The sequence below is a fragment of the Anabrus simplex genome, chromosome 1, assembly GCF_040414725.1.
Source record: "Anabrus simplex isolate iqAnaSimp1 chromosome 1, ASM4041472v1, whole genome shotgun sequence".
Classification (NCBI taxonomy): domain Eukaryota; kingdom Metazoa; phylum Arthropoda; class Insecta; order Orthoptera; family Tettigoniidae; genus Anabrus; species Anabrus simplex.
This window is the reverse complement of record NC_090265.1, coordinates 545,735,817-545,763,051: the sequence shown is the minus strand read 5'-3', so window position 1 is coordinate 545,763,051 and position 27,235 is coordinate 545,735,817. Positions and strand designations below refer to the sequence as shown.

The 27,235-nt window shown below is 38.5% G+C and overlaps 1 protein-coding gene across 3 annotated transcripts in view; it reads right to left on the bottom strand.

Moving 5' to 3' along the window:
• Window positions 1–1,644: 1,644 nt before the first annotated feature.
• The window catches only part of LOC136857113 (heat shock 70 kDa protein 12A), a 560,524-nt gene continuing 534,933 nt past the window's right edge, over window positions 1,645–27,235 (bottom strand). For 2 of the 3 annotated variants that reach the window (XM_067135515.2, XM_068225061.1), the window contains 7 exons: window positions 22,675–22,800; window positions 19,920–20,131; window positions 19,618–19,740; window positions 12,019–12,159; window positions 5,172–5,307; window positions 4,590–4,765; window positions 1,645–3,526 (listed from right to left, as the gene is read on the bottom strand). In XM_067135515.2, the coding sequence (XP_066991616.2) occupies window positions 3,332–3,526; window positions 4,590–4,765; window positions 5,172–5,307; window positions 12,019–12,159; window positions 19,618–19,740; window positions 19,920–20,131; window positions 22,675–22,800 (1,109 nt within the window). In that variant the 3' untranslated portion in view covers window positions 1,645–3,331. The remainder of the gene's footprint in view (window positions 3,527–4,589; window positions 4,766–5,171; window positions 5,308–12,018; window positions 12,160–19,617; window positions 19,741–19,919; window positions 20,132–22,674; window positions 22,801–27,235) is intronic. The other variant, XM_068225062.1, reaches the window with a different exon arrangement.

The following is a 27,235-nucleotide window of genomic DNA, read 5'->3' as shown; positions in this document are numbered from 1 at the left end:
AAAATGTTGCAAACTTTGGGCAGACAAGACTTGGGAGTAAGGGGATGAAGTGTTCAATTAAGCGGTATGTTAAAACCTAATGTTAGTTCTTATTTAAGCTGTATCAATATGGACCTATATAATTAAATTTGTTCATTGTAACAACAAGCGGTATGTTCCAAGCTGTGAGCGGAGAGGTGGCATGGAATGACATTAGTAGATGAATAAGCATGAGTGGAGTTTTCAAGGGAAGGAAAGATCATAATATAAGGCATACTTCATGTTTTAAAGCCAGCTCTACAATCTAGGGGTTGGAATTCAAGAGGGCAAAATGGAGCAAATATTCATTCCATGCACTTAAGCGACCCAGTCAAGGAACAGTATAATCATCAGATAATATTGGCAGCAATGCCTCTTAAAGGTACTGAAAGACACTTGAGCCTGGAGTGACTGAACTGGCAACAAAATAAAGATAAATCTACATGAGTGACGTGTGTCCCCTATGCACCTGCTCCAGGGTTAATGTCTAGGAAACAGATGGAGAGCAACGACTTTCTATGTAAATCCGCGTGGATAGAGTACACATAAAAGAAAAACATGACTCCAAAATTTTTGGCTGCAGCCTTCATCAGTGGAGGAACTTCATCCTACCGGTTATCTTGACCACCTTGCCTATGAAGATTAACTGCACCCTAGTCACTGCCATTTTTTATTATTTATTTATTTAATTTTGTTTGCTAGTTGCTTTACGTCGCACCGACACAGATAGGTCTTATGGCGATGATGGGACAGGGAAGGGCTAGGAGTGGGAAGGAAGCGGCCGTGGCCTTAATTAAGGTACAGCCCCAGCATTTGCCTGGTGTGAAAATGGGAAACCACGGAAAACCATTTTCAGGGCTGCCGACAGTGGGGTATGAACCTACTATCTCCCGAATACTGGATACTGGCCGCACTTAAGTGACTACTGCCATTGTTGAAGTACTTGTAAATGTGCTATATATATTTGACGGAGTTGCAAATTGCTTGTTTATATGCTGTTGGGACAGGGAAGCACAGCATTAAGATGAAGGTAAAACACTATTAAATATTCTAACATTTCAGTGTCGTTTGTTTTGCCGCATATGGTGTGTATTCAGTTCTGTGCTCTTCTGTTCAAAGTAAAAGCTTTAGGTGAGGATCATGAAAGCAGGTATGTACCTTTAAAGGAGGTTACTTGAGTTGTCAGGTTGAACAGAATTATAAATCTTTCATGTGGGAATTTTTTAATGAACTGCTGATAGCGCTGTGCACAAGCAAAATTTCTCTTCAGACCAGGTCCAATGAGTTGCATGTGGCCATGTGTGGTGGGGAGGTATGACTGGCAGAGAAAGGAATTAGTGGGGGTAGGTATAACATAACACACTGGCGATGAGATAGCAAGCCAGATGTGAGTCTGCCCTGAGCTACTGGCAAGAGCCACATTCAGCTCTTTGCTATCAGAGCCACATTTGTGATCACTCTTGTACATAATGCTTTGGTGCAAAGTTCAAAACATGCCAGTATTACATCAGGCCAGGTCATCAGCTGACATAAATGTACATCCGTACTGCTCAAAAAGTTAAAATATGAATAACATACTTCCTCAGTATTTTCTTAATTTTTTATTTTCTAAATAATGTCTATGAACATAATTACAGAGCAGTCAAAAACAACTGTACATAGTTACATTAATAATATACAAATCATTATTTAATTGCACTTCACGATGCATATCCAGCTGATCTCATAATTCTCAGTAATTTATAGTCAAATTATGGAAATAGCAGTGAAATATGTACAATCTGTTCTTATATATTTTGAATAAGATAGAGTAATTCTAACTTCTGTAAACAACTGTAGCAAGTCATATTTTGTAATATTTTCTCACTAAAATTTAACTCTTTTATGTCTCTGACAAAATTTAATGTGGTATCGAAAATACAGAGAACACTTCACTTTTCTAAACATGGTATGTCATTTTTAGATTATACTGCATTGTGTCTATGAATAAGTAGATCAAGCTATTTTCTAATTTTCTAAGAAGGATATTTTTATGCATCATATATTAATAATTGTGAAGTACAACTAAATGATTCAATTCAGTCTTACCACCTTTGCTTTCCTTTCCTTTTCCAAGAGTTGTATTAAGATGCAATGTATAAGGTCTAAAGCTGCAAAAATGCCTTTTGAAATCTTCAAAGATGAAAAATTCTGCTAACATGATAAAAGGTATTTTGCATCAAAAAGACTTGAGAAAAATTCTAAAAGGGAAAATAGGGAGAGTATTATTCTTTTGGTGAATTTTGGAGAATCTAACTGCAGCCAATGCTGACTTTGTAATCTGCAGTAACTTCACAGTCACATTGACTGTTAGGAGTTACAAACACTTTAAAGTGTCTATTTTTCTGCATAAAGATTAGGTTAATTCACTTTGGAAATACAATACAATACAATACAATACTAAAGTCTTCACAAAACTCTAATAATGCTAAAAACTTTCATAGTCGTAATTCTTGACGTAATTGGAAATGCACTAGTCACATGTCTTGTGCTTTGGGTTCTAGACATTTGTACTAATCTTCTATGCCCCTAAACTCTTTCCTGGAAATATTGCATAGTACTATGAAGAATGCTGTTGTAACTGCTTTTTTATAGAAGTATATCTAAATTCCTTGCAAACATACATAAGAAGGCTGGATTGCTCTGACCTCACTCAGAAGGTTAAAAAATTTAAAAAAATCAGATTTACATAATGTTGAAAAATGCAAAAATATATACTGAACAAAACACATTTTTACAAGTGGATTCAGAGAAGTAAAAAGCTATTACAATATTTTGGTTTGTCAAAGATGAAGAAAGCAACAAGTGTTATCAGATGTTTTTTGTGAGGTCTTTAAGAAGCAAAGAACATTATTACGCATGGAACACAGAGATAGGGTATATTTGAACAAACTTATAGAAAGTAGAAGAGCATTTGTCAAAATTTTAGTCTTTAGTCCTTAGGGTTTACTACTGCAAAGTCCTCTATGGAAGTATTTTGTGGACTCCAGTTAATGTTTCAGTAACACTTTCGTTTCACTTTCACTGAAGATTCATGTACAGTATGTAGATACAATAATAGTGATGTGAACATTTCATTATTACTGCAAGTTCTTAAACAATGTCAAATGTAACATGGGCAATTTTAAAATCACCAGACATAAGTGAATGAAGTTTAGAGTTTTCATTGGATCATGAACAAGGTATAACACTGCAATCAATATTTTTCACTCATGTTGATCATGTTCACAATGTAGATGGACAACTAGGATCACTTCTTTAGCTACAATAGCAGCTATTGGATTGTCAGAAAGTCAACATCTGCATGAACAATGTTACCAGAAGTGACATCTAATGCACTAGCAGTCACCTCTGTTCCCCCAAATACCATACGAGTGTGAATCTCTCTTCGTCCTTCACTTTGAACAGTGGTATTGGACAGGTCCAGATTTAAAGTACCACAGCGTCGTACTCCTGGGTCTGTGATGAACTGTAAATATATCATTCTTTGATAAGAACATGGAAATATATCATTCTTTGATAAGAACATGGCAGACAAACAGAGAAAAGTGAACGATTTTCAAGATATGATATGCTAGACTTTTCTATGGAAATATTTGATCCTGAGCTTCATTAAAAGAATGAAGCAAACAAGAAATATACAACCTGCGACAATAAAGTTCAGTGAATGAAGTCAGAATGGTTGATCCGGCAACACTGGTGACACGCAGCGCTGCACCTGCATAGCAGCAGGTTTTGACCAGCTACTCCCAACATTGTTCAGTTGAGCATCGTGTGTGTGTCGTGTAAGACCTGCGTGTTTAGTGCATTGGTTCTGAACTGCGAACAGGAACATGAATGACCAAAAGATCAATGTGCAGTGTTGTTTTAAGCTTGGCAAGACATCGAAAGAAATGCATGCGATGCTGGTAAGTGTTTATGAAGATCAAGCACTGTCCTTGAATTGTGTGTACGAGTGGTTCAGCCATTTTCGGGGGAGGCCGGGAAAGTGTTTCTGACAACCCCCGTCAAACAGTTCATTGCAAAAGAGGGGGTGGTGAAACTTGAACATCCCCCATACTCGCCAGATCTCAATCCTTCAGACTTCTTCCTATTCCCATGACTCAAACTCAGTTTGAAAGGAAAGAGATTTGATTATATTCCTGACATCCAATGAAACGTGACGAGGCTTTTGAACACCATCCCAAACGAAGCCTTCTTGCAAAGTTTCCAGGACATGTACTGCCGATCTCAGCAGTACATAGTTATGGGAGGGAACTATTTTGAAGGACAGTAAGGTCACTGTTCTGCATTGTTCATCTATGTTCATACTACAGGACTATTCACAGAACTTTATTTTCACAGGTTGTAAAATGTATTATTGTTTAGTTGTACCAGTACTGTGGTTAGTAACTGAGCCTGAATGAATAAGCATGAGCAATAATGGAATTGAAAACATACTGAAACATGGTTATGTAATAATAATAATAATAATAATAATAATAATAATAATAATAATAATAATAATAATTACTGTATAATAAGTATTTTACCTTTGCCTCATTTGTATCTGCGCAGTATATGTTGATCACTATGGAGGTCTGGGATGGCTTGGCTGGGGTGTATCTTCGGACTACAGTTTCTCCCAGTGTAACAGATTGCTCAGCCTCCACAAACTTGTCTAGTACATCAGCACACCATTGCACACCATCCTTCTCCACTAGTTTCTCTGTTAAGAGGACAGGGACCATGACAGACAACACTGTTACATTTTCAACTTCTACAGTTTTGAAGTAAACTTTATTTGCATACAGAGTATGGAGACTGCATTAGGCAAGACAAAACAGGTAATTCTTGTTATATTATTAAATAAGAAAGTGGTAGTTCATCTGGAGCCTATGATATATCTAAACACGAGCAAAATTTACCTTTAAGTAGTACCTTCATCTTGAGTGTAGTTAATAATTGTTTTTGCTTCTTTTAGGAATTACATTGGGGGTCATCCTCATATATTCAGTAAATTAAGGTGAATTAAGCATCTACAAGCAGCTAAGATGTACACAAAAAATAACTCATATACCATTAAAGATATTTATTAAAGATGTTTATAAACAACATTCAATAAATGCACTAACCTTTTGGATGCACTCCAGGTACAAATCGTGTCAGTACTCCAACACCATATGTATGCTTTGAACGTCGAAGTGTTACCACTCCAGGGTCCAGTCCAAAGAGCACAGCTCCTCGCAAGATAGTGAGAGAGACTCCCTGCTTGGGGAAACAACAGAGTTCAAGTAGCATTTCACCTTTAAAGCTTAGTGAAATAGGTGGATTTACAATTGCAACATTATTTTAGGTACATGTTCAATGAAGTTTAAAACAATATTATTTACAAAGCTCTACATGTATTAAACAGTTAACTTGGATATTATTGTCATTTAAATTATTATTCTAGTAATAATAATTTAATGAAAATACGTCTATTCAGTACAATTTTAAAAAGGTGTTTCTTATGGATAATTCATTTTGAATTATAAGTTTATCTTTGCACCTGCAACTATTATAGCAATCATGCTAATCTCATAAGCAATATATGTTACCATTAATCCTGTGAAGGATGTACTTTGCTCATTTTATACACATACATACATTATCATTATAGACCATTATGACTTCTGGGGTTCAGTCCACAAGCTTCTATTTGCAACTCGTACTGTGGCCTCTTTTAGTTCTATACTTCTTTATCTTTAAATTGCTAGAAACTGAGTCTAACCATCATCGTCTTGGTCTACCTCTACTTCTCTTACCCTCTATAACAGAGTCCATTATACTCCTACGTAGCCTCTACTCCTCCATTTGCCTCACATGACCCCACCACCAAAGCCGGTTTATGCGTACAGCTTCATCCACTGAGTTCATTTCTAACTTAGCCTTTATCTCCTCATTCCGAGCACCCTCCTGCCATTGTTCCCACCTGCTTGTACCAGCAATCGTTCTCGCTACTTTCATGTCTGTTACTTCTAACTTATGAATAAGATATCCTGAGTCCACCCATCTTTCGCTCTCGTAAAGCAAAGTTGGTCTGAAATAAGTGATGTAAAGATAGTTTCATGCGGGAGCTGACTTCCTTCTTACAGAATACTGTTGACCGCAAATGCGAACTCACGGCATTAGCTTTTCTGCACCTTGCTTCAATCTCACTTACAGTATTACCATCCTGAGAGAACACACAACCTAAATACTTGAAATTATCTACCTGTTCCAGCTTTGTATCACCAATCTGACATTTACTTCTGTTGAATTTCTTACTTACTGACATCAATTTAGTCTTCATAAGGCTAATTTTCATACCATACTCATTGCACATATTTTCAAGTTCCAAGCTATTAGACTGCAGGCTTTCGGCACAATCTGCCATTAAGACCAAGTTGTCAGCATAGGCCAGACTGCTTACTACACTTCACTGAATTTAATCCCTCCCTGCCACTTTATACCATTCAGCAGATGATCCATGTAAACTACAAACAGCAAAGGTGAAAGATTACAGCCTTGTCTAACTTCTGTAAGTACCCTGAACCAAGAACTCATTCTATCATCAATTCCCACTGAAGCCCAATTGTTAACATGAATACCTTTGATTGATTTTAATAATCTACCTTTAATTCCATAGTCCCCCAGTAAGGTGAACATCTTTTCCCTTGGTACCCTGTCATATGCTTTCTCTAGATCTACGAAACATAAACACAGCTGTCTATTCCTTTCGTAGCATTTTTCATTTACCTGGTGCATACTGAAAATTTGATCCTGACAGCCCCTCTGTGGTCTGAAACCACACTGGTTTTCATCCAACTTCTTCTCACGCACTAATCGCACCCTCCCTTCCAAGATGCCAGTGAATACCTTTGCTGGTATACTAATCAATGAGATACCTCGATAGATGTTGCAATCCTTCCTGTTCCCTTGCTTATAGATAGGTGCAATTACTGCTTTTGTCCAATCTGAAGGTACCTTACCAACACTCCACGCTAATTTTACTACTCTATGAAGCCATTTCATCCCTGCCTTCCCACTATACTTCACCATTTCAGGTCTAATTTCATCTATTCCTGCTGCTTTATGACAATGGAGTTTGTTTACCGTCGAGCATAATTTCACCATCATTTTCCTCCTCCCCATGAGCTTGGCTGTTCACAACACCACCAGGAAGATTTCCTTTTAAATTGAGAAGATGTTCAAAATATTCCCTCCATCTCTCCAATGATTCCCTGGGATCTATTATGAGTTCACCTGAATTACCCAAAACACTGTTCATATCCATTTTCCCTCCCTTAGTAAGATTCTTTATTACTGTCCAGAAAGGTTTCCCTGCTGCTTAACCTGGCCTTTCCAGGTTATTACCAAAATCATCCAATGACTTCTTTTTGGATTCAACAACTATTTGTTTAGCTCTGTTTCTTTCATCTATGTACAATTCTTTGTCTGCATCAGCCCTTGTTTGGAGCCATTTCTGATGAGCCTTCTTTTTACATTTACAAGCTGCTCTATCATATCCATGTACTTCTGTCTAATTTCCTCGTTCTGGAGATTTTCTACCCTTATTTGTTTGCAGACAGATTTCACTTTCTCTATCCTTGGCATAGAGATACTTTTGTTTTATTTTGCAACTAGTTGTTCTACCCGTGCTTCGCTATGGAATTCTACATTGTATACAGAATTGTAGTTTAGGTAGTGTACACGTTGTGAGCAAGTCTATTAAATTGCATAGCTCTTAATGTTACCCTAGAAATGCGGCAGAGAAATCACCAAACGTCTTTTCTCATATGAAGACTGCGTTGGGGAATTTCATTATAATGGCAGGCACTCACTCTCCACCTGCCTTTTTACATCCTCAGAAAGACTGTCTTAGTGGTTTTCCCAACTGAAATGAACATAGGTCATTACAATGACACCAGTAGGAATGGCGCGATTAAAAGCAATGAAACACTTGATCAAATGAAAAACAACACATTTTCTCACTTTTAACGAACAGTACTACGCTACTGATCTAACAGTCCAAAGTTCCAGAGTTGGAATGACCTGGCAGCAGACAGCCGTGATCCGTGAACACTCTTAGTCTTTTTGGGAGGGGGGAGCGGGTCAAATAGTGGAGAGTCACAGGAAAAAAAACTATGCCCTTTTACTAATCTGTTTCCTAGGAGTACCCGATGAGTTGGAAAATCGCAATTCACTACACTGGCAGCGAAAAAATCTATCTGACTTGGAGGCAAATTTTTCCTTCAAGCCAGAGGAGAAACCCCCTCTTTACTGTTAATTTTGAAAAAAATTAATGTTGAATTTAATAAAAGTGAAGAGGAAGAAGCTCTTTTTAAGAAACGGTTCTTTTCAGGGTTGAATTTTATTATTTAGTAAATTGTGGTGCTATAATTTGGAGTATGCCTAAATTGTAATTGTAGACCAAGTCATATACTACTACTACTACTGAGTGAGGCTCTGCCCTAAGTGTGCACACTGCTCATTGAAAACAGCGCGTCAGAGTAGGGATTGAATATCTGTAATACTATGATGAACCAGTGTGTTACGTACCAGCTGTATCAGAAAATGTATGAACCAGAGGAATGACATGCTAAAGAAGAAAGTTTTCTAACTCCCCAGCTATTTCCCGCCAGTATTCAGTCAGGCTGTTATACTTGGTACGCAGCAGTAATCGCATCTATCGGATTTGAGCGGCAGCATAAGAGACACAGAACATCACAACAAACAATGGTCAATGTAATGATATTGTTGATCAATGTTATGGGCTTCCAATATTGTAGGCCTTCACATTTAGTTTTCTTCTGACTCTGAAATACCACTCTTATCACAGTCGGTATGGCAAAACTAAATAAAACATAAATGGTCAGAAATTTTATTCGCTATAACTTTTGTTATGTAGTACTTTTCGATAAGACCAATAACATAGGTGTTTAAAAATGAATTTTTATGCGCCTTCCCCTAAACTACAATTTCATCCAGGGGGAATTCAATTGTTTATAACTTAGACTGTAATTTGTTCTTCCCCGACTCTATATACCGACTTTCATTAAATTCTGTTAACCCATTTTCTCGTGGCTCGGCGTTGATATGGACTTGGCAACAAAATACAAATTTAAGAATTCCTGTGTTATCAAATCCTGTATAGTAACAATGTATGACATAAATGATCGGAAATTTAATTCTATAGAAATTTAGTTATGTAGTATTTATTGATAGGACCACTAATAATATAAATATTTGAGAATTAAATTGTAGACCTTCCCCTAAACTATCATTTCCCTCAGCGTGAGTAAAATGATTTATAGCCTAGATTGTAGTGACTCATCCCCTAACTTCACATACCGATTTTCATGAAATTCTCTTCAGCCGTTTTCTCGTGATGCGTGTACGTACATACATACATACAGACAGACAAAAATTACGGAAATGTAAAAAGTGCATTTCCTTGTTACTATGGACATGACCGATACAAAAATACCATTCTTTTCAAATTCTGAGCATTGTACAGACAAAACTCTTATTTTATATATATAGATAATATTGCAACATTTATGGAGGTAACTGAAAATATACCGTACATTTTAGACAACTACAGACAGAAGATTAAAATGATGAGATAATAGTACGAATTTCAGTAAAACCTAATTATTAGTCCTCAGTTTACAGGTTTTTTTTGTCATCTCCGTACAGGCCATGAAGGCCCCTGGAGGGGTAGAAGGTAAAGGCTTCCACTCTCCATAACCTTGGGACTTGGTGGGGTAGATTGGTTAGCTCTATGCCCCCAGGAATTAACCTGGTATTAATTTTTGGTGTAGGCTGAGTGAACCTCAGGCCATGTGCACCTCCGGAAGTGGAAATCTCGTTTCTTAAATTTTACGACATCCTGACAGGGAATCGAACCCACGTCCTCCGGGGTGAACCGAGCATGCCTTTACTGCCTTGGCCAGGCAGCCCCTAGTTTATAGTTATGCATATTTATTATCTTACGAATGCAAAAAGAAGAGTGATTTTGACACAGTGTGCACAGTAATTACTTCAATGCTCTTTTTCTTACCTTTCAAACCTTGTTAAGAACTATCAGTGACATGTCATTTCTAGCCATCAGGTAACAATTCCAGCTTGTTGTACTATTTAAGACTAGACCTTAGAAGATGAGTAGAAATTACAAATACAAGCACTAACAACGAGAATTTATCTTTCATGTCATGACCTGAAAGTTTCATGTTCCAAATCTCAAGACTAAGAGAAAATGTTTATCGTAGTTCTAAAAATAGCAAGCAAAGTGAAAGTAACTGAATGTTTAATGAACATCAATCAATTCAAAATTTGGCATCTGAATATGGTGTTGGTTATGACAGTGCACTGTTTAAAGAAATTTTCCAGTAAAAAGGATCAGAGTGAAAAAAGAAGGAAAGCCCATTATAGTGTCCGGCTCCATGGCTAAATGGTTAACATGCTGGCTTTGGTCACAGGGTTCCCGGCAGGGTCGGGAATTTTATCCATCATTGTTTAATTTCCCTGGCACGGGGGCTGGGTGTATGTGTTGTCTTCATCATAATTTCATCATCACGATGCGCACGTCGCCTACGGGTGTCAAATCAAAAGACCTGCACCTGGCAAGCCAAACCTGTCCTGGGATCTCCCGGCACTAAAAGCCATACGCCATTCCATTCCAGCCCATTATAGTTGTAGAGTTGTGAATGTAGGTTTGCTTTAAAGAGCAAAGTTTTTGTAAGATTTTATTTTTCATTAAGATTATTTTTTAAAATGTGTAGAGTCTGTGTCAAAGCCACTGTCAAAGAGCTTTCTGGCATAGAATATATCATGTGGATGTTAGAAATAGGTGAGTGGGCAGAGGTTTAGGGAGATTCTTATTTTTGACTATGATCTCCTCTTGCAAATATTGTGAAATCACACTATTTGCTATCTCCATCTTCACAGTTACATTTACTGGGTATTTTTTGGTTTATGTATATCCATAGGCTAACTGGGAACAGTAAGTCAAGGCCTACCCAGTTGCAGCTCTTGGTGCTTGACTGCCAGGGCTTTCTTACATTGTGCAGAGAATCTCTTGTATGTGCATCTTTAAACTTGAGCAGTTTCATTCTCTTTGACTCATTCTTTCTACTTGTTTCATTCTGTTTGACTCATTCTTTCTATTTGTTTCCATTTTACAATTTGCTTTACATTGCACCGACACGGATCGGTCTTATGGCGATGATGCGATAGGAAAGGGCTAGGAGTGCAAAGGAAGCAGCCATGGCCTTAATTAAGGTACAGCTCCAGCATTTGTATGGGGTGAAAATGAGAAACCATGGAAAACCATCTTCAAGGCTGCCAACAGTGGAGTTTGAACCCACTGTCTCCCAAATGCAAGCTCACAGCTGCGTGACCCTAACCACACAGCCACTTGTTCAGTCCTGTTTCCATTTGCAGTAGGCTTAGACCTTCTTTAAATTAAGATGTTGTGGTATTTCAGTAATTTTCACAAAGTATTCAACTACTTCTCAATTATTTTTGCTCAACTAATCATGTTTTCACAAAAATATTAGTACTGTTATTGAGAGATTTCACGTAAACAAAACAGGGGACACATCACGGTACATGCTATTATGTTGCAGTCCTGAATTATATTAATTTTACCACACGGTCCAAGCTCCGATTTCACCACAAAATGGCGGATGCATGAACCGCTCACTACTGTAGACACTTGAGATCCTTCTCTTTCCAAGTCAGTTATCATATTTTTGCTAGCTTTATATGTATGCTTTGTACAATGTACAGTAGTTTGCTTTAATTCATGTAACATGAACCTAAAATAATGCCACCTCTTAAGATGCAGACTATAAAAACTTCTCAGTTACTAATAAAATGGAAGAAACTATTCTTTCTTTTGTTCTTTCTTTCTTTCTTTCTTTCTTTCTTTCTTTCTTTCTTTCTTTAACATACCTGTGGAATGATCACCCTCAGACGATCACTGAAAGCTTGTCGTACTTCATTCTGTAATAGCTGAGATTCTGCAAAACCTCCTACAAGGAAGAGAAACTGAATTCCATGAACTCGTGGGCTGTCCAACACATCTCGAATATACTGAAATATAGGTATGAATCAATCAATTATTCAATCAATCAAGGCACATCCTCTAATGTCAAATATATGTACTTCCCATATTCATTTCACAGATACTTATTTTTCTTTTAACATAAAATAATTGAAGACTCCTAATCACCAATGTTTCCAGTACAGTATGTCTATATCAAGATGAAAGGCTTGCAGATGCAAAGATGGTTTTCTAATGATGCTTAGTTTCATGTAAGTGGATGGGTAAATGGTGAAATAAATGTTACTATTCCTTCAAAAGCCCAAAAGAAAACTCCACGCCATGCCCCCAAAATTGGTGTTTAGTGTATGAATAGCACTACAGAAATGATATGGCTGATTTCTTGTAACAGACTATAAATTCTGACCATTATATCAAGTTGATCCTGAATATATTTTTCTTATAACTGCTTGAAAAGGTAAGGGCATTTGACTACTTCCTGCAAAAAGACTTATCCATGGTTATTCCAGTAATTTCTAGGGTTGCTGGAGCAACTCATGCTCATTTTGGTTTTAGCTGTTGGGTTGTACAGCCAGATGCCCTTCCTAATGCTATGTGATTTTTCAGAAGAAAATTTCAACTGAGAATTGACTAGGATTTGAACCTCAGCCTTCCGGGTAGGAGGCCAGCAGCTAAGCTATTGAGCACATGCACGGTATTTCCTGCAAGTTGGCTAATGACTACAGCAAAGTTATAATCTTATAATGCTTCCAGTCATTGGCCAGGTCTGTTTAGAATGCAAGCCTTTCCATTGTCTTCTGTCTTCCTGCCAGCTCTCTGTTGTCACTTTCGTCCATTCCTCTCCCATTTTCTTCACCTGCTCCTCCACTTCTTTCAGCTATCTGTTCCTTGGTCCTTCTCTTGGTCTCCTGCCTTCCACTCCCATTTCATGCAAATTCCTGAGTATCTTCTTCTTCTCCTCCATTCTCTTCAGGTGTCCTTGCCATCTTAGCCTTGATTCCTCTACCTTATCCTGCAATGGTTCTCATTTCTCATCCTATCCATTTTTTTGACTCTATTCTACTTTTTAAAAAGTCATCTCACTAGCTTTTCTCTCTGACTCTCATTACCTAAGTTTCTGAAGCATGTATCATACAGTACATCATGACACATCATTTGTTTGCCATTTTGTGGGGGACATCTTTACTGTACAATAACTTTTAATATTTTTGAGGAATGTTTCATGTTTCTGCTTGTCTCCCCCTACTCATTTCCTTACTTTTCACCCCTTCTTCTGTATTAAGTTTCCTGGGTACTTGAAGCTTTCCACCTTCCTAAGTTGTTCACCACCAGTCATTGCTTCAGCTGCATGATCTCACTCTACCTTATACTAAATTTCATGACTTATCCTTGTACTATTTCATCACATCATTCAACTATTCCTCCCTATTTCTCCACACCCCAACTATCTGCAAACTTCAATGCTTTCCTGTTTTCTCCCCCAATGTCCTCTGCCACTCTTGTGATTATATCATCCATGACTAGGTACAAAGAAAAGTAATGGTGTGAGTGTTCTTGTTTTCCTGTTCTAGCCAATCTGTCCTCTTCCCTCCTACTTTCATGCAACTTGCAGCACTCCTTTGATACATTGTAATCATTTTATGATTTTATGATTGCAATATATAGTGTTTTCAGGAAACTAGTAATTAGCACAGGACCGAGTGAATTGGTTATGGTGAAAGTAGTTAGTGGGACACAAAGCCAGGACTTACTAAGAAATTGATTCTAGCAAAGAAGTCAGCTAAGGACAACATGATGGCAAGCATAATGGGCAGTCATACAAATATTAGTGAAAAATGGAAGAGTATGTATAGGTACTTTACGGCAGACACAGGTTCCAAGAAGGACATTCCAGGAATCATTAATGAACAATGCATCTTTGTAGGTGTGATATTTACCAATTGATGAGCCCAACTTAGCACACTGGGGCGAAACGCTGGCAACCAGGAATGAGTTGGCTGGAAAAATTTATAATGTCCAATAACGGACCAACTACATGGGTATTATAAATTTACTCATTCAGAACAAATATTTCGGGTTCCCTATGGGAATCAATATCTTTATCATCTGATGGCCAGGCAGGCATCAATTTTTTAAAATGAGACAAATTGTCTTATAGTGCATTGGCACTGCCGGTGGCTCCAAGTAGCCTACGCAGTGGCCTCCACGGTATGCACTAGCCATGAGCCTTTATAGGTGTGCTATTTATCAACTGATGAGCCCAACTTAGCACACTGGGGAAAAATGCTGGCAACCAAGAATGAGTTAGATGGAAAATTTATAATGTCCAATAAGTGGTATGTTTCGAGCTGTCAGTGGAGAGATGTCATTCCATGCCATCAGTAGATGAATTTGAGTGTCTTTAAAAGTAGAAAGATCATAATATGAAGATAAAGCTGGAATTCAAGGGGACAAATTGGGGCAAATATTTGTTTATAGGAAGGGGAGTTAGGAATTGGAATAACTTACCAAGGGAGATGTTATGTAAATTTCCAATTTCTATGCAATCATTAAAGAAAAGGCTAGGAAAACAACAGATAGGGAATCTGCCACCTGGATGGCTGCCCTAAATGCAGATCAGTAGTGACTGATTGAAAAAAAGTGAAAAGTTTTCTATAGTTTCCCATTTTCACACCAGGCAAATGCTGGGGCTGTACCCAAATTAAGGCCACAGCTGCTATATTTCCTTTCCCATCCTGTTGTCAAAAACCTTTGATGTGTTGGTGCAGTGTTAAACATGTAGCAAAAAAGAAAAATGCCTTCTGCAAACACATATGGGACAACGTCCACCACTTCACAGACATCGGCTCAGATCTTAAAATATTACACATTAAAAAAACAAATCTTTGCATTAAAGGAGTCAACAGAAATTAATACCATCATGAAAAAAGCCAGCCAGAATAACCTCAACGATATCTCTCTCTCTCTCTCTCTCTCTCTCTCTCTCTCTCTCTCTCTCTCTCTCTCTCTCTCACACACACACACACACACACACACACACACACACACACACACACACACACACACACACACACACACACACACACACACACACACACACACACACACACACACACACACACACACACACACACACATATATATATATTCTTTTTTTCTTTCTTTTTTAAAGATTCCCCATTCTTCATTCTACTTCATTAAATTACATACCTTATCAGTAAAGCACAACATTTCAAACTCCAATAAAAAATTATATTACAGTATTTATTAATTTGTTAATATGCATTAAACAGCTCCTAAAATATTTCAAAAACATTTAAAATATTTTAATGATAATAGTAATAATAATTGACTACAATTATGGTTACACAAAAGCCTATGATGTCACCATAGCATGACATCATAAAAAAGTTCAACGATCGCACACCCATAAAAGATATCCCAATCTTCACTGCAATATCAAGAAACCACAACAATTCAAACTCTATTAAATTATTATAACTCATTTGTTCACCAGTGCTCATTAAACTTCCTCTAAATCATTCAAAACAATTTAAAAGGGATAATAATAATAATAATAATAATAATAATAATAATAATAATAATAATAACAGACTATAGTTACAATTCCGTGAATGCCGATAACGTCAGCGGAATGTGGCATAATGGAAAGTTATGGTACTCTAGCCAACTGGCGCAATGCCAGTGACAACATCACACTCCTAATAATAATGTTATTTGCTTTACGTCCCACTAACTACTTTTTAAGGTCTTCGGAGACGCCGAGGTGCCGGAATTTAGTCCCGCAGGAGTTCTTTAACGTGCCAGTAAATCTACCGACACGGGGCTGTCGTATTTGAGCACCTTCAAATACCACCGGACTGAGCCAGGATCGAACCTGTCAAGTTGGGGTTAGAAGGCCAGCGCCTTAACCGTCTGAGCCACTCAGCCCGGCACATCACACTCCTAGGTGGACCAGTGAGGAAAGAAGATCCACGTGATGAGTACTTCATTAATATAAGTTATAACATTTCAACAGTTATTAAAACAGTGGATACAGGTTTTAATATAAATGGTTGTACACTTCTTAATACCATAATATTAATCAATTTAAAAAAAGAGTGATTTGTTAGAATCTGATCATTTTCTTTAATAATGAAAGATATAGAAAAAGGAATTTTGATAAATGGAGTGAGATTAAACAACATCCGGTATGCTGATGATACAATTGTATTTGCTGATATTATCCAAGTGGTACAGTCACTAATGGATAGAACTGTAAGAGTCAGCAGTCAATACGGGCTTGAAATAAACACCGTAAAGACAAAACTCATGGTTATAAGTAAGGAAAATATTTCCGGAATAAACTTGGTTATAAATCAAAAGAGTATAGAAAGGGTAAAACAATATTCATACCTTGGAACCATAATATATGAAGACTGGGAATGCTCACAAGAAGTCCAGGTACGCATTGGAAAAGCAAGAAGTTTGTTCCAGAAAATGAGTAATGTGTTTAAGAGCCACAATCTAACTTTAGGGACTAAAATCAGACTTCTGCACTGTTATGTATTTTCTATTCTCTTATATGGTGTAGAGACATGGACCTTAAATAAAAACACAGAGAAGAAGCTGGAGGCCTTTGAAACATGGCTTTATACCAGATCCTGAGAATATCTTGGACCTAGAGAATGACAAACATGGAGGTAATGAGAAGGATGAACACAACACCTCAGTTGATCAAGATAGTGAAATGCCGAAAGCTGCAGTATTTGGGACATATAATGCGCAACACAGAGAGATAGAACCTACTCCAAAAAATACCCCAGGGGAAAATCAACAGCAAAAGAGGTCCTGGAAGAAGAATATCTTGGCTTGACAATCTTAGAGGCTGGTGCAATATGTCATCAGTTGAACTGTTCCGCGCTGCCACAAACAAGACGAAAATAGCCATCATGATCGCCAACATCCGAAACGGATAGGCACCGAGAGAAGAAGAAGTCATTCTATTTTAATTAGTTTGTTTCTTTTCCAGATATAATCTGTTGTTAAATATTTTCTTTTTCATGTATTTTCTAAATTTTATTTAATTATAAATTAGTTTTGACAGAATGAAGAATCTAGCAGCTACACATCACAATCAAGCATACAGAAAGAAGGAATTGAGCTTTCTGTGACTTTGGAAGCAGATCACAATCTCTGTGCTCTCAGTGATAATGAGAACATTCTCTTTGCAGAGGAAGTTATATTTAAAAGTTACTTAAACTAAAAAACCAAACACAAAAATCCCACCAAATTATGTGCATGAAGGAGAGCTTTATTTTTCTTTCCTAGTAGTAGTAGTAAAATTCAAGCCATTTGCAGGAAATTAAAAATTAAAGCGGGGCATCTTTGGAAAAGCTAAAATTCAGGACAATCTCACTTTTTCAGGACGTATGGCAGTATTATTATCACACAACAGACAAATTGTTTATGAAATTCTCACAGTTCTTGATGCAGAGTTGCAAGGAGTAGCTACATAGGAATATCATTTCACATTATGATGTGCATGTGCAGTAATGTGGTAAGTAGTTTGCCATTACATTTTCATGATTGATAAGTTTACCGCAGATGTGCATGTAGTGGTTACCAGCCGGAGCACTTGCACTCGCTCGCATGTGTGGGATGTGGATATGCCTCTACACTGAAGAAAATGGAAATTGCAGTACCCAGAAGGAGTGATGCTACATTGCTGCAATTCAACATGCAAGACGAGTGTTCGGTTGTGATTCGATGATTACACTTTCAGGTCCCTCTGATCGCAAGTTTGGACAACAATCAATACAGGATGCGCCCACCATGAGCTGCAATACATTGATGAATTCGTCGAGGCATGGAGTCAATAAGGCCCTGGATAGCTTCCTGAGGAATTGTGGCCCATGCTTGCTGCACTGCACAGGTCAGTTTTTCCAGAGTTGTGGGTGGCTGAGGACAGTTGGCCAGTTGTCGACCCATCATGTCCCACACATGCTCAATAGGACTGAGGTCCGGGGATCTGGTGGGCCATTCTAAGGTTGTGATGTCATGGAGAGCTTCTCTGGAGATGCGTGCAGTGTGAACCCAGGCATTGTCCTGATGTAACATCCCATTAGCAATGTTTGCCATCATAGGGACAACCACTGGATTGAGTACCCTATCAACGTACTGTCGAGCAGTCATAGTGCCCTCAACAAGCAATAATTGTGATTTCACATTAAAGCCAATAGCTCCCCAGACCATAATGCTTGGTGTTGGCCCTGTGTGCCTCTTGACAATAAGATCTGGGCGGCCCCTCTCCCTGGTACGTCGGTGCATGCGATTCCGGCGATCACTGTGAGCAAGACAGAAGTGCGATTCATCACTAAAGACGACCCTATGCCGTTCGTCGACCCACGTCGATCTTTCTCGATACCAGGCCAGGTCACTGTTTTGGGGTGAATGGAACACCTTCTGCAGGGACACGGGCTCGTAAGCCAGCTGCATGCAGGCGATTACCAACTGTTTGTTGTGTAACATGGGGTGCCACAGCTGCACGAATTTGCGCTGCTGTTGCATGGGGTTCCATCCGGGCCATCCGAATGATGCGGCGATCCTCTCTCACAGTTGTCTGTCGTGCTGGGCCTGTGCCAGGTCTACGAGCATGGGTACTTTCATTTGACCACTGCTGCCATACACATTGTACCGTAGATACCTGTCGGCCAATACGTGCAGCGACAGTCCTTAGTGATAATCCAGCCTCATACAGCCCAATTATCCGAGCCCTCTCAAACAGTGACAGTTGTTGATAGCGTGCTCTTCTCTGTCGTCGAGGCATGTTTGATGGGGAACACTTCACTGCACAGACTGCAAGTCAACTACTTTACAATGGCGAAAAATGAAAGTATCCTCCTATTCAATACATCATATATTCCGTCATTAGACGGAGTAAACAAGTAAACGGAATATATGATTATTGAATAGGAGGATACTTTCATTTTTCGCCATTGTAAAGTGAAAACCGTCAATACGGAATGATTCTAATATCTTGTAATGCAAGTCAACTACGCTACACCAGAGTTCGTATACTGGAGTTGATTCCTCCGCGACCAATCACGTAGGGAGACCTGTAGCAGCAATCCAATGGGTCTGAAACTTTGATTGTTTACATACCTACATGGCATCGTTCCATATCTTGAAAATCAACACAAACGACTAATGTTTTCATGGTGTTGCAATTTCCATTTTCTTAAGTGTATATATCACTCTGTAATTACTTGAACCTAAGATTGGGAAAATTCATCCTGGGACTTGAAATAAGGTGTTATTCCTATATTTTCTAAGAATTAGTGAAGATGAAGTATAAATAATACCAAGGATAACTATTGAATGCTGTAATGTTCTTGGACCAAGGATTCCTGCTTGTCTTATTTAGCTTATATTACTACACTTAAATATGAGAAAACTTGCCCAAAGGAAAATAAGAATCTTCTTACTTGAATTATTTTCCCTAGTGTTGGTTTGAATAGCTCCCTCATGACGTTTGGCTGCAATCGAAGAGTGCCTTGGGATGACCATGTTATATCTTTACGACCATATTTACGAACAGCTTGTTCTATCTGAAAGAAACATACAAAAAGAAAGAAATTTCTGTGAGAAATAAAGAGCATGTTTTTTATTACAAAAATTAATTTTGTATCTTCTAAATTTTGATGGTTTGAAGGCATATAGTAAAGAATAATTTCAAAAATTATGCCACTCTAGATATCGTATTTGGTGTAATAAAAACTCGACTCACCTCTTTACCTTTAAACTTGCGATAAAAGTCTATGAAAGCAAATGGTGGGAAGATGTTAAGCGGAGAGTCACGATGAGGACTGGTGCTTCTTTTACGAGCTTCAAAGCTCACCATGAGTTCCACATAAGCTGCTGGACGTTTCAGTTTGAACTGGTTGAGAAAATCATCCCCAAAAATATCTCCCAGGAGATGCTCAAACTCTTCATCAACACCTGATGATATAAATAAATATCTTTTAACTTGTTATTATACTATTGATGTTGTTATAAATTAACAAACTAATTTAACCAAATCAGAAACAAAGTACGTCAACAAAAGTAAAAATTCATGGATGTACCAGGAGCATTGTCTATACAGACTGACTTTGCTCTGTAGGGTAATGGGCTCAAGATATTTGAATTCTTGGCATAAAAGCAGTGAGAATGAATGGTTATGTGAACAGAGTTGACCAGTTTTTCCTTTTCCCACTGTTCAGGACCGAGCTCGATAGCTGCAGTTGCTTAAGTGCGGCCAGTATCCAGTAATCGGGAGATAGTGGGTTCGAGCCCCACTGTCGGCAGCCCTGAAGATGGTTTTCCGTGGTTTCCCATTTTCACACCAGGCAATTGCCGGGGCTGTACCTTAATTAAGGCCACAGCCATTTCCTTCCACTTCCTAGGCATTTCCTATCCCATCGTCGCCATAAGACATATCTGTGTCGGTGCAACATAAAGCAAATAGCACTGTTCAGGAATAATAAGCAAGTTTGAGAATCCTATCAACATTTATTCTTAAAACATGATTTTTCAAATGTTCTCTTTTCTTTTCACTGAATATTATTCAAAGTGAGAAATTATTCAGTTCTTGTTCTCTTGAATTATTTGCACAGCCACATATCTATCCTAAAGTGATATTTTGACCAAATTACTGGAACTATTTTACTTTGTGCTAAAAAGGAGTATCATCATGAACATTCTTATGAAAATGGGGAAAAGTCAAATAAAATTTCCCTGAAATTAAAAAAAATTATTTAAGTAAATTTTCCTTCAGTGCTGTATTTTTTGTTCTAAATCCATGCACAGTTCAACTTCCTTTTCATTCAATAAGGCCAAAGGCTGAATTTCAACTGCTGTTTTCTCAAGTGTATTTTTAAATTTCTTTTATGTCCCTTGTTTCACGCTAACAGCCGTAGCTGTGTTGAAACACCGGATCCCGTGAGATTTCCGAAGTTAAGCAACATTGGGCGTGGTCAAGATTTGGATGGGTTGCCACGTGCTGTTGATGGGGGCTAAGGGAATGGAGGAGCGGAAAGGAACTGGCCACCCTACCGCACGTAAACTCTGGCTCAGGCACTCCTCTGCGGAGGTTCAGACCTGCCTTTGGGAAGAATACACCCTTATCTTACCTTGTTTCATGAGTGGCAGAGAAATATCAGCAACAGATAATCTGCAGTGAACAGTTTCCCTTTTGTTTATGGTTATAAGATCGGAAATGTTTCTTCTCCCTCTGCTTCCCTCACTTAAACTACACCAGTGGCATGGTTAAGGTCACTTGCCTCAAATCAAAAGAGAGGGGATACTCTTATAAGTGTACCTTGCATACTTTTCTCTCTATAGATTTACAGTGTGGGGCTACCTAATGAAAACAGTGAAAATATGCCTGGTTTACCACTTAGGATGTGGGATGTAGCAAAGGCTATGTCCACACTGGTGCTCTTTTACTTGGCCAGATGCATGCACTGCAATATGTGTGTTTGGTGCACTTAACACATGCTTGAGGCATACCTCAAATCAGCTGACTAGCCCCATTTTCAATGACACATGTAGTAGCATGCATTTCCACCCATGGTGGATCTTCCGTGAAACTTAGTAAGTTTCTGTTTTCACCATTACATCAGAATACACAGTGGAGGTTACTGAAGATTGTGCATCACATACTGCCTTGTTGAACATTCCAGACAAAAGTTAGAGATGCAAAATGGAGAGAAATGATGCTTATACTGATATAGCCATTATGTCAAATTGTCAAATTGTGAAAATACAGAATTAAAAGCCTGTGTTCGAATTTTTCGAAGGAACATCAAAAAGCTATGGAAAAGAAAGAGCAGTGTAGGAGGGGAAGACAAGTACAACACCTCTTCATTCACATAAAAATTGCTGTAATCATTCCCATCATTCCCAAAAGCATGCATGGACGTTCATGTAAAGTTCTGAAATACAGCGTTGTTATTTCATTCAAATTCCCTCATTATTCCAACAACGTGTTTTAAAACGTTACTTCACCTATATCGATCCTCAGTATTTTTCGTGTCTTTCTCCCATTTTTTTACAGCAATAAAATTGCCACACTTTAACCCATTAATTTGACAGCATCTGTTTCATTCATTGCAGCTTTACGTCTATAATACTGACTGTTTGAACAATAATGGTGCACAGGTGTGTACAGCTAAAGGCATACAGCCAACACATTCAATCAAAGGCATGTGCTAGACTAACTTGGTGTTGAAAGTGCACTGACAGCTGTAAGCAAAGTTGAAGAGGAAAGTGCACCAGTGTGGATATAGCCAATGGCACTAGAGCATGAGATTCCACTCTATCCCACATAGTACTGAGGTTAATAATGGTGGAAGCCTCAACCTTCCACTCCTTCATGAACTTTCATGGCCTGCACAGAGAGAGCTTTGATTTTCTTTTAATCCAGTGACCATTTCTCAGGGTAGTAAATAGACAAGCTTGTTACAGACTAGCCTTTATACTATTTGTGAAGTGAAGCTTACCCATTGAGCCCCAAGGTCCACCAGTTGCCTTATGTAGCTCTCTCAAAGTTCCCTTGTTCTCACTCAACTCATGAACTGTGATATCCACTGTGCCTCCTCCACAGTCTACAACCATGTAGCGAGTACCTGAAAAAAAAAACCAAAAAAAAAAAAACCATACTGCTAGAAAAGGCATATGAATAAACAATGAGAGAAAATTGGATATTGCATGTTTTAATATGAGATTTAATATTGCTGTTAAATCAAATAACTAGCTTACAATCAATCAGGAACAAAAGTTCACCCTTCACTTGTGTACTCTTGCTCTGTTTGTAAGAGAATCAAAGGGTCATAATTTTAATACCGACCCTTTACTGTGCATTGTGTAAGGTCTGTACTCGGGGTCCATTTTGTAAGTGCAAAGGCAATGCCATAAAAATCAAACAGTATGACTGAATATTTGACTGCCAAATGTAGTTATAATATTAACTGATAAAAACCCTAATTAAACTAATTATAATGATACTAACACCAATCATATCCTTGCTAACACTAATATTTTAACTAATATACAGGTCTGTATACCTCCTGTATCAACAGGCTATGATGAATGACAGTGTAATACAGATCACATGTGGTGGAGACATTACAAAGGAATAAAACATAGAAATTACAAAATTTCAAGAGCTTTTGTTAGTAACAACATTATGCAGTGAATTTGTGGTCCCTCAGGAGCCTAATGGAACCTTAAGAGAGCTGTTTTAACTATTTTGTGAATATCCTCCATGGGTAGCTGGGAACTCTTCCATGTGTCGGCAAAGTGCCTAGGTATGGTGCTGCATGCTCCGACCATAAGTCCCATTACTTCAATCTCATAGAGATGGTATTTAGATTTGTAACAGGTGATTGTGGGTTTGTAGATCTCTTGTTTCCCTAGGTTTACCTCTTCTGGTTGGCCTTTATGGTGTTCGAACCATACAGTTGAGGTCTCTGCTAAAGAAGTGTAGCATAGCATTTCAACACCCTTTACCTGAGTTTGAGGTTTACATTTAGATGACCTTATCTTTTGGAAAGATGATCTAGAAATTTCAATATGGCACATGATTTTGTTTTCAGACTCCATATTGTCTGTTATGGTTCTCTTAAGGTTTGTTCCAACACGATTCCGAATTGATTCTGAACTGTCTGCTCATGTGCAGTAACTCGAAGGGCGTTCCAACATAAATGAGAATCGGTTCTGAATGATTCTGAATTCCCAGCTTGCTGTTCCAACACCATTCGGAACTGCTTTGTAACAGTTCCAAAGTGGTGAAAACGATTCTCAGTCTAAAGTGAAAACTAGACGTTCTGGTCATGCGCACTAGTAGGTTTGTTCCAATAAGAGTTCGGAACACAATCTGCGCACTTAGATCTGCACTGCACCGCACTGCACTTCCTCTGTAACCCCTGTGGCCAATATAACCCTACATTTCTTGAGATTTTGGAAAGTAAGGAAAATGGGTGATTTAGATGATGACAGTGACCTCTGTGAGGAAAACTTAAGTGATGAGGATGAGTTAGATATGAACATACCTAGAAAAAAAGAATGAAAATTATTTAGGTACGGTAACTAACAATTCAAGCTTTATAATTAGGTTAGGCCTATAATATTGAAGCCGAGGTTACGAATAATGGAAGCCTTCACCTTCCACCATTCCAAGGGCCTTCATGGCCTGTATGGAGATGACTGCTATAATACTGAATATATTAACTTGATTGCACAAGGTTTTTTTCACGAGATTTTAATCCTAATGTAAACATATCAGTATAGGTAATTCCGTTCAGATAAGTATTGCGATTTGCTGAGCTCCGATAAATGTATCGTTTTCGGCCGGATTACGGTCGCGCATCTGTCAGAAGTTAGTGGGTTCGAGCCCCCACTGTCTGCAGCCCTGAAGATGGTTGTCCGTGGTCTCCTATTTTCACACCAGGCAAATGTTGTAACTTACTTTCATTAAGGTCACGGCTGGTACCGGAACCTTTAAAAAAATAAAATAAATTCTGCCTTCTGTAAATCCTCGCATGTAAACTTGCCTTGTCCATTAATGTTCCCTGGAATGTCCTTCCTGGAACCTGTTTATGGAGGTTCCACCAAGATATGATCTCAGATCGCTGGATTCAGAGTCCAGAGTGCTAACCTTTACACCATAGTCGCTTACCCAATCAACTATATCTATGCCCACTTTCAAGAGCAAGATGCTCTGGTTATGTGGGTTGGACCCTGTCTTGAATTTTCTTTTTGAATTGCCCAATTGTGATGCTGAGGGGATGTTTTTCCAAAAGGGTATACTATTTATAGAAGGAATAGGGGAAGCAGGTGTGCCAGGAATTTCTTATCAGATATAAATAATTTTGCAAGTCATTAAATATTAAAATGTAATAAAAATGAAATTTTATGTTTTAGACTTCACATCAACAGCACAAGATTTTCTTGAGAGTAAGCTAGTGAAAGGGAGACAGCATGGAGAAATATGTATAGCTATATTAAAACACAGAAGGGGTACAAAATAAAATTCCAGACCTAAAATGGGAGACAGGAGTGCTCAGGATGTGTCAGAGGTTTTAGACAAGAGTGAACAGTTGGATTGTATAGCAATAGACTTCTCTAAAGCTTTTCACAGAGTATGCCATGATACTTATCAAGGAAATGAGAAAAATAGGACTGGATAGTAGGCAGATGGGTCATTAACAGAACCTCAGAAAGTGGGGAGGGGTATAGGAGAGGGCAGTAAACTGGTGCCTTCACAGGTTTGTAATTTTTGTGAACAATATACAAGAAGGATTGAACTTACAAATTGTAGATAGAAAAGTGAACTATTTATATGAAATGAAATGGCGTATGGCTTTTAGTGCCGGGAATGTCCGAGGACATGTTTGGCTCGCCTGATGCAGGTCTTTTGATTCGACTCCCGTAGGCGACCTGCGCGTCGTGATGAGGATGAAATGATGATGAAGACGACACATACACCCAGCCCCCGTAACCAATTAAGGTTAAAATTCCCGACCCTGCCGGGAATCGAACCCGGGACCCCTGTGACCAAAGGCCAGCACGCTAACCATTTAGCCATGGAGCCGGACAACTATTTAGATGAGTTTAAAATATTGTAGGAGGTTCTGGACAAAATACATACAGTATCTGGACTCAGAAAAATGGGATGAAAATGAATGTTGAAAGGAGTCAAGCAGTTAGTTTCAGGAACAAGACATGCAGGAAAATGCATAATTGCTAAATGGGGGGGGGGGGGGGAGGAAAGTGAATTTTGAAGATAATTATAGATACTTAGGAGTCACATCAGGTAGTGGTATATCTCACTGGGGAAGACATATAAGGTATGTAGTCAATAAAGCATTTAGGTCACTGCACATTGCAATGCGGATATTAAAAGGAACAAGCAGGGGTACAAAAGAGATGGCATATTTAATACTAATAATGTTATTTGCTTTACGTCCCACTAACTACTTTAACGGTTTTCAGAGACGCCGATGTGCCAGAATTTTGTCCCGCAAAGAGTTCTTTTACGTGCCAGTAAATCTACCAACATGAGGCTGACGTATTTGAGCACCTTCAAATACCACCGGACTGAACCAGGATCGAACCTGCCAAGTTGGGGTCAGAAGGCCAGTGCGTCCACTGTCTGAGCCACTCAGCCCGGCATATTTAATACTTGCAAGATCTCAACTGGAATATGCTTCACAGGTAAGGGATCCTTATCAAGAATTATTGGTAAAAGAATTGGAGTGGGTACAGAGTAAAGCAGGTTAGTTATGTGATGGGGACCACAGAATGACCAGCAGTGTTAGTATCATGCTAAGGAAATTTGGGAGGGAAAGTTTGACAGAAAGGAGGTTGAGAGCAAGATAGGGGGGTATGTACCGTACGCGCACCTTTTAGCGATACATGGACACCCTAGTGCTGAGTAGGTCGACCTCGGGCATCTTCGAGATTCGTATTGGCAACCTTTGAAACACAAACAATGAATCACTTATGCATCGCTGTGCGACATCTGGCGTACACTTTACGTACTAGTACTGTTGCTGTTTACACAGCAAAGCCAAACTATAGAATTCATGCTGGGAACAAGATTCGCATCGAGAAATGTTATATAATGTTATATAATGTGTGTATGACACAGTTGTTGGCTTAAGATACTAAAGGTTTAGAAAATTCATATCGATCGATCATATTATTGATTCAATTCAGATTTCATTTCCATTCAGTTGGCGGTATTACCAGAACTGGGAGAGCTCCCTCCTTACTCCTTCTACCGTACAAAGAGATATCGCTAAAAGGTGCGCGGCCTATACTTGGCATATACAGGTGAAAGTGCTTGGGAGGATAATGGAAAGAGCTTAAAGACTCAAGGTGTTTATAGAGGTAGGTTCGATCATGAGTTTAAAATAAAGTTACGCCAATGGTATAATAACCGGAGGAAATATTCATTTGTGGGAAGGGGGGGAAAAGTGGAATAGGACATCTTCAATCATTTCCAAAAATAAGTGCATTCATTCAAATGTAGAATGAATTCATGGCAGAAGGAAGTAA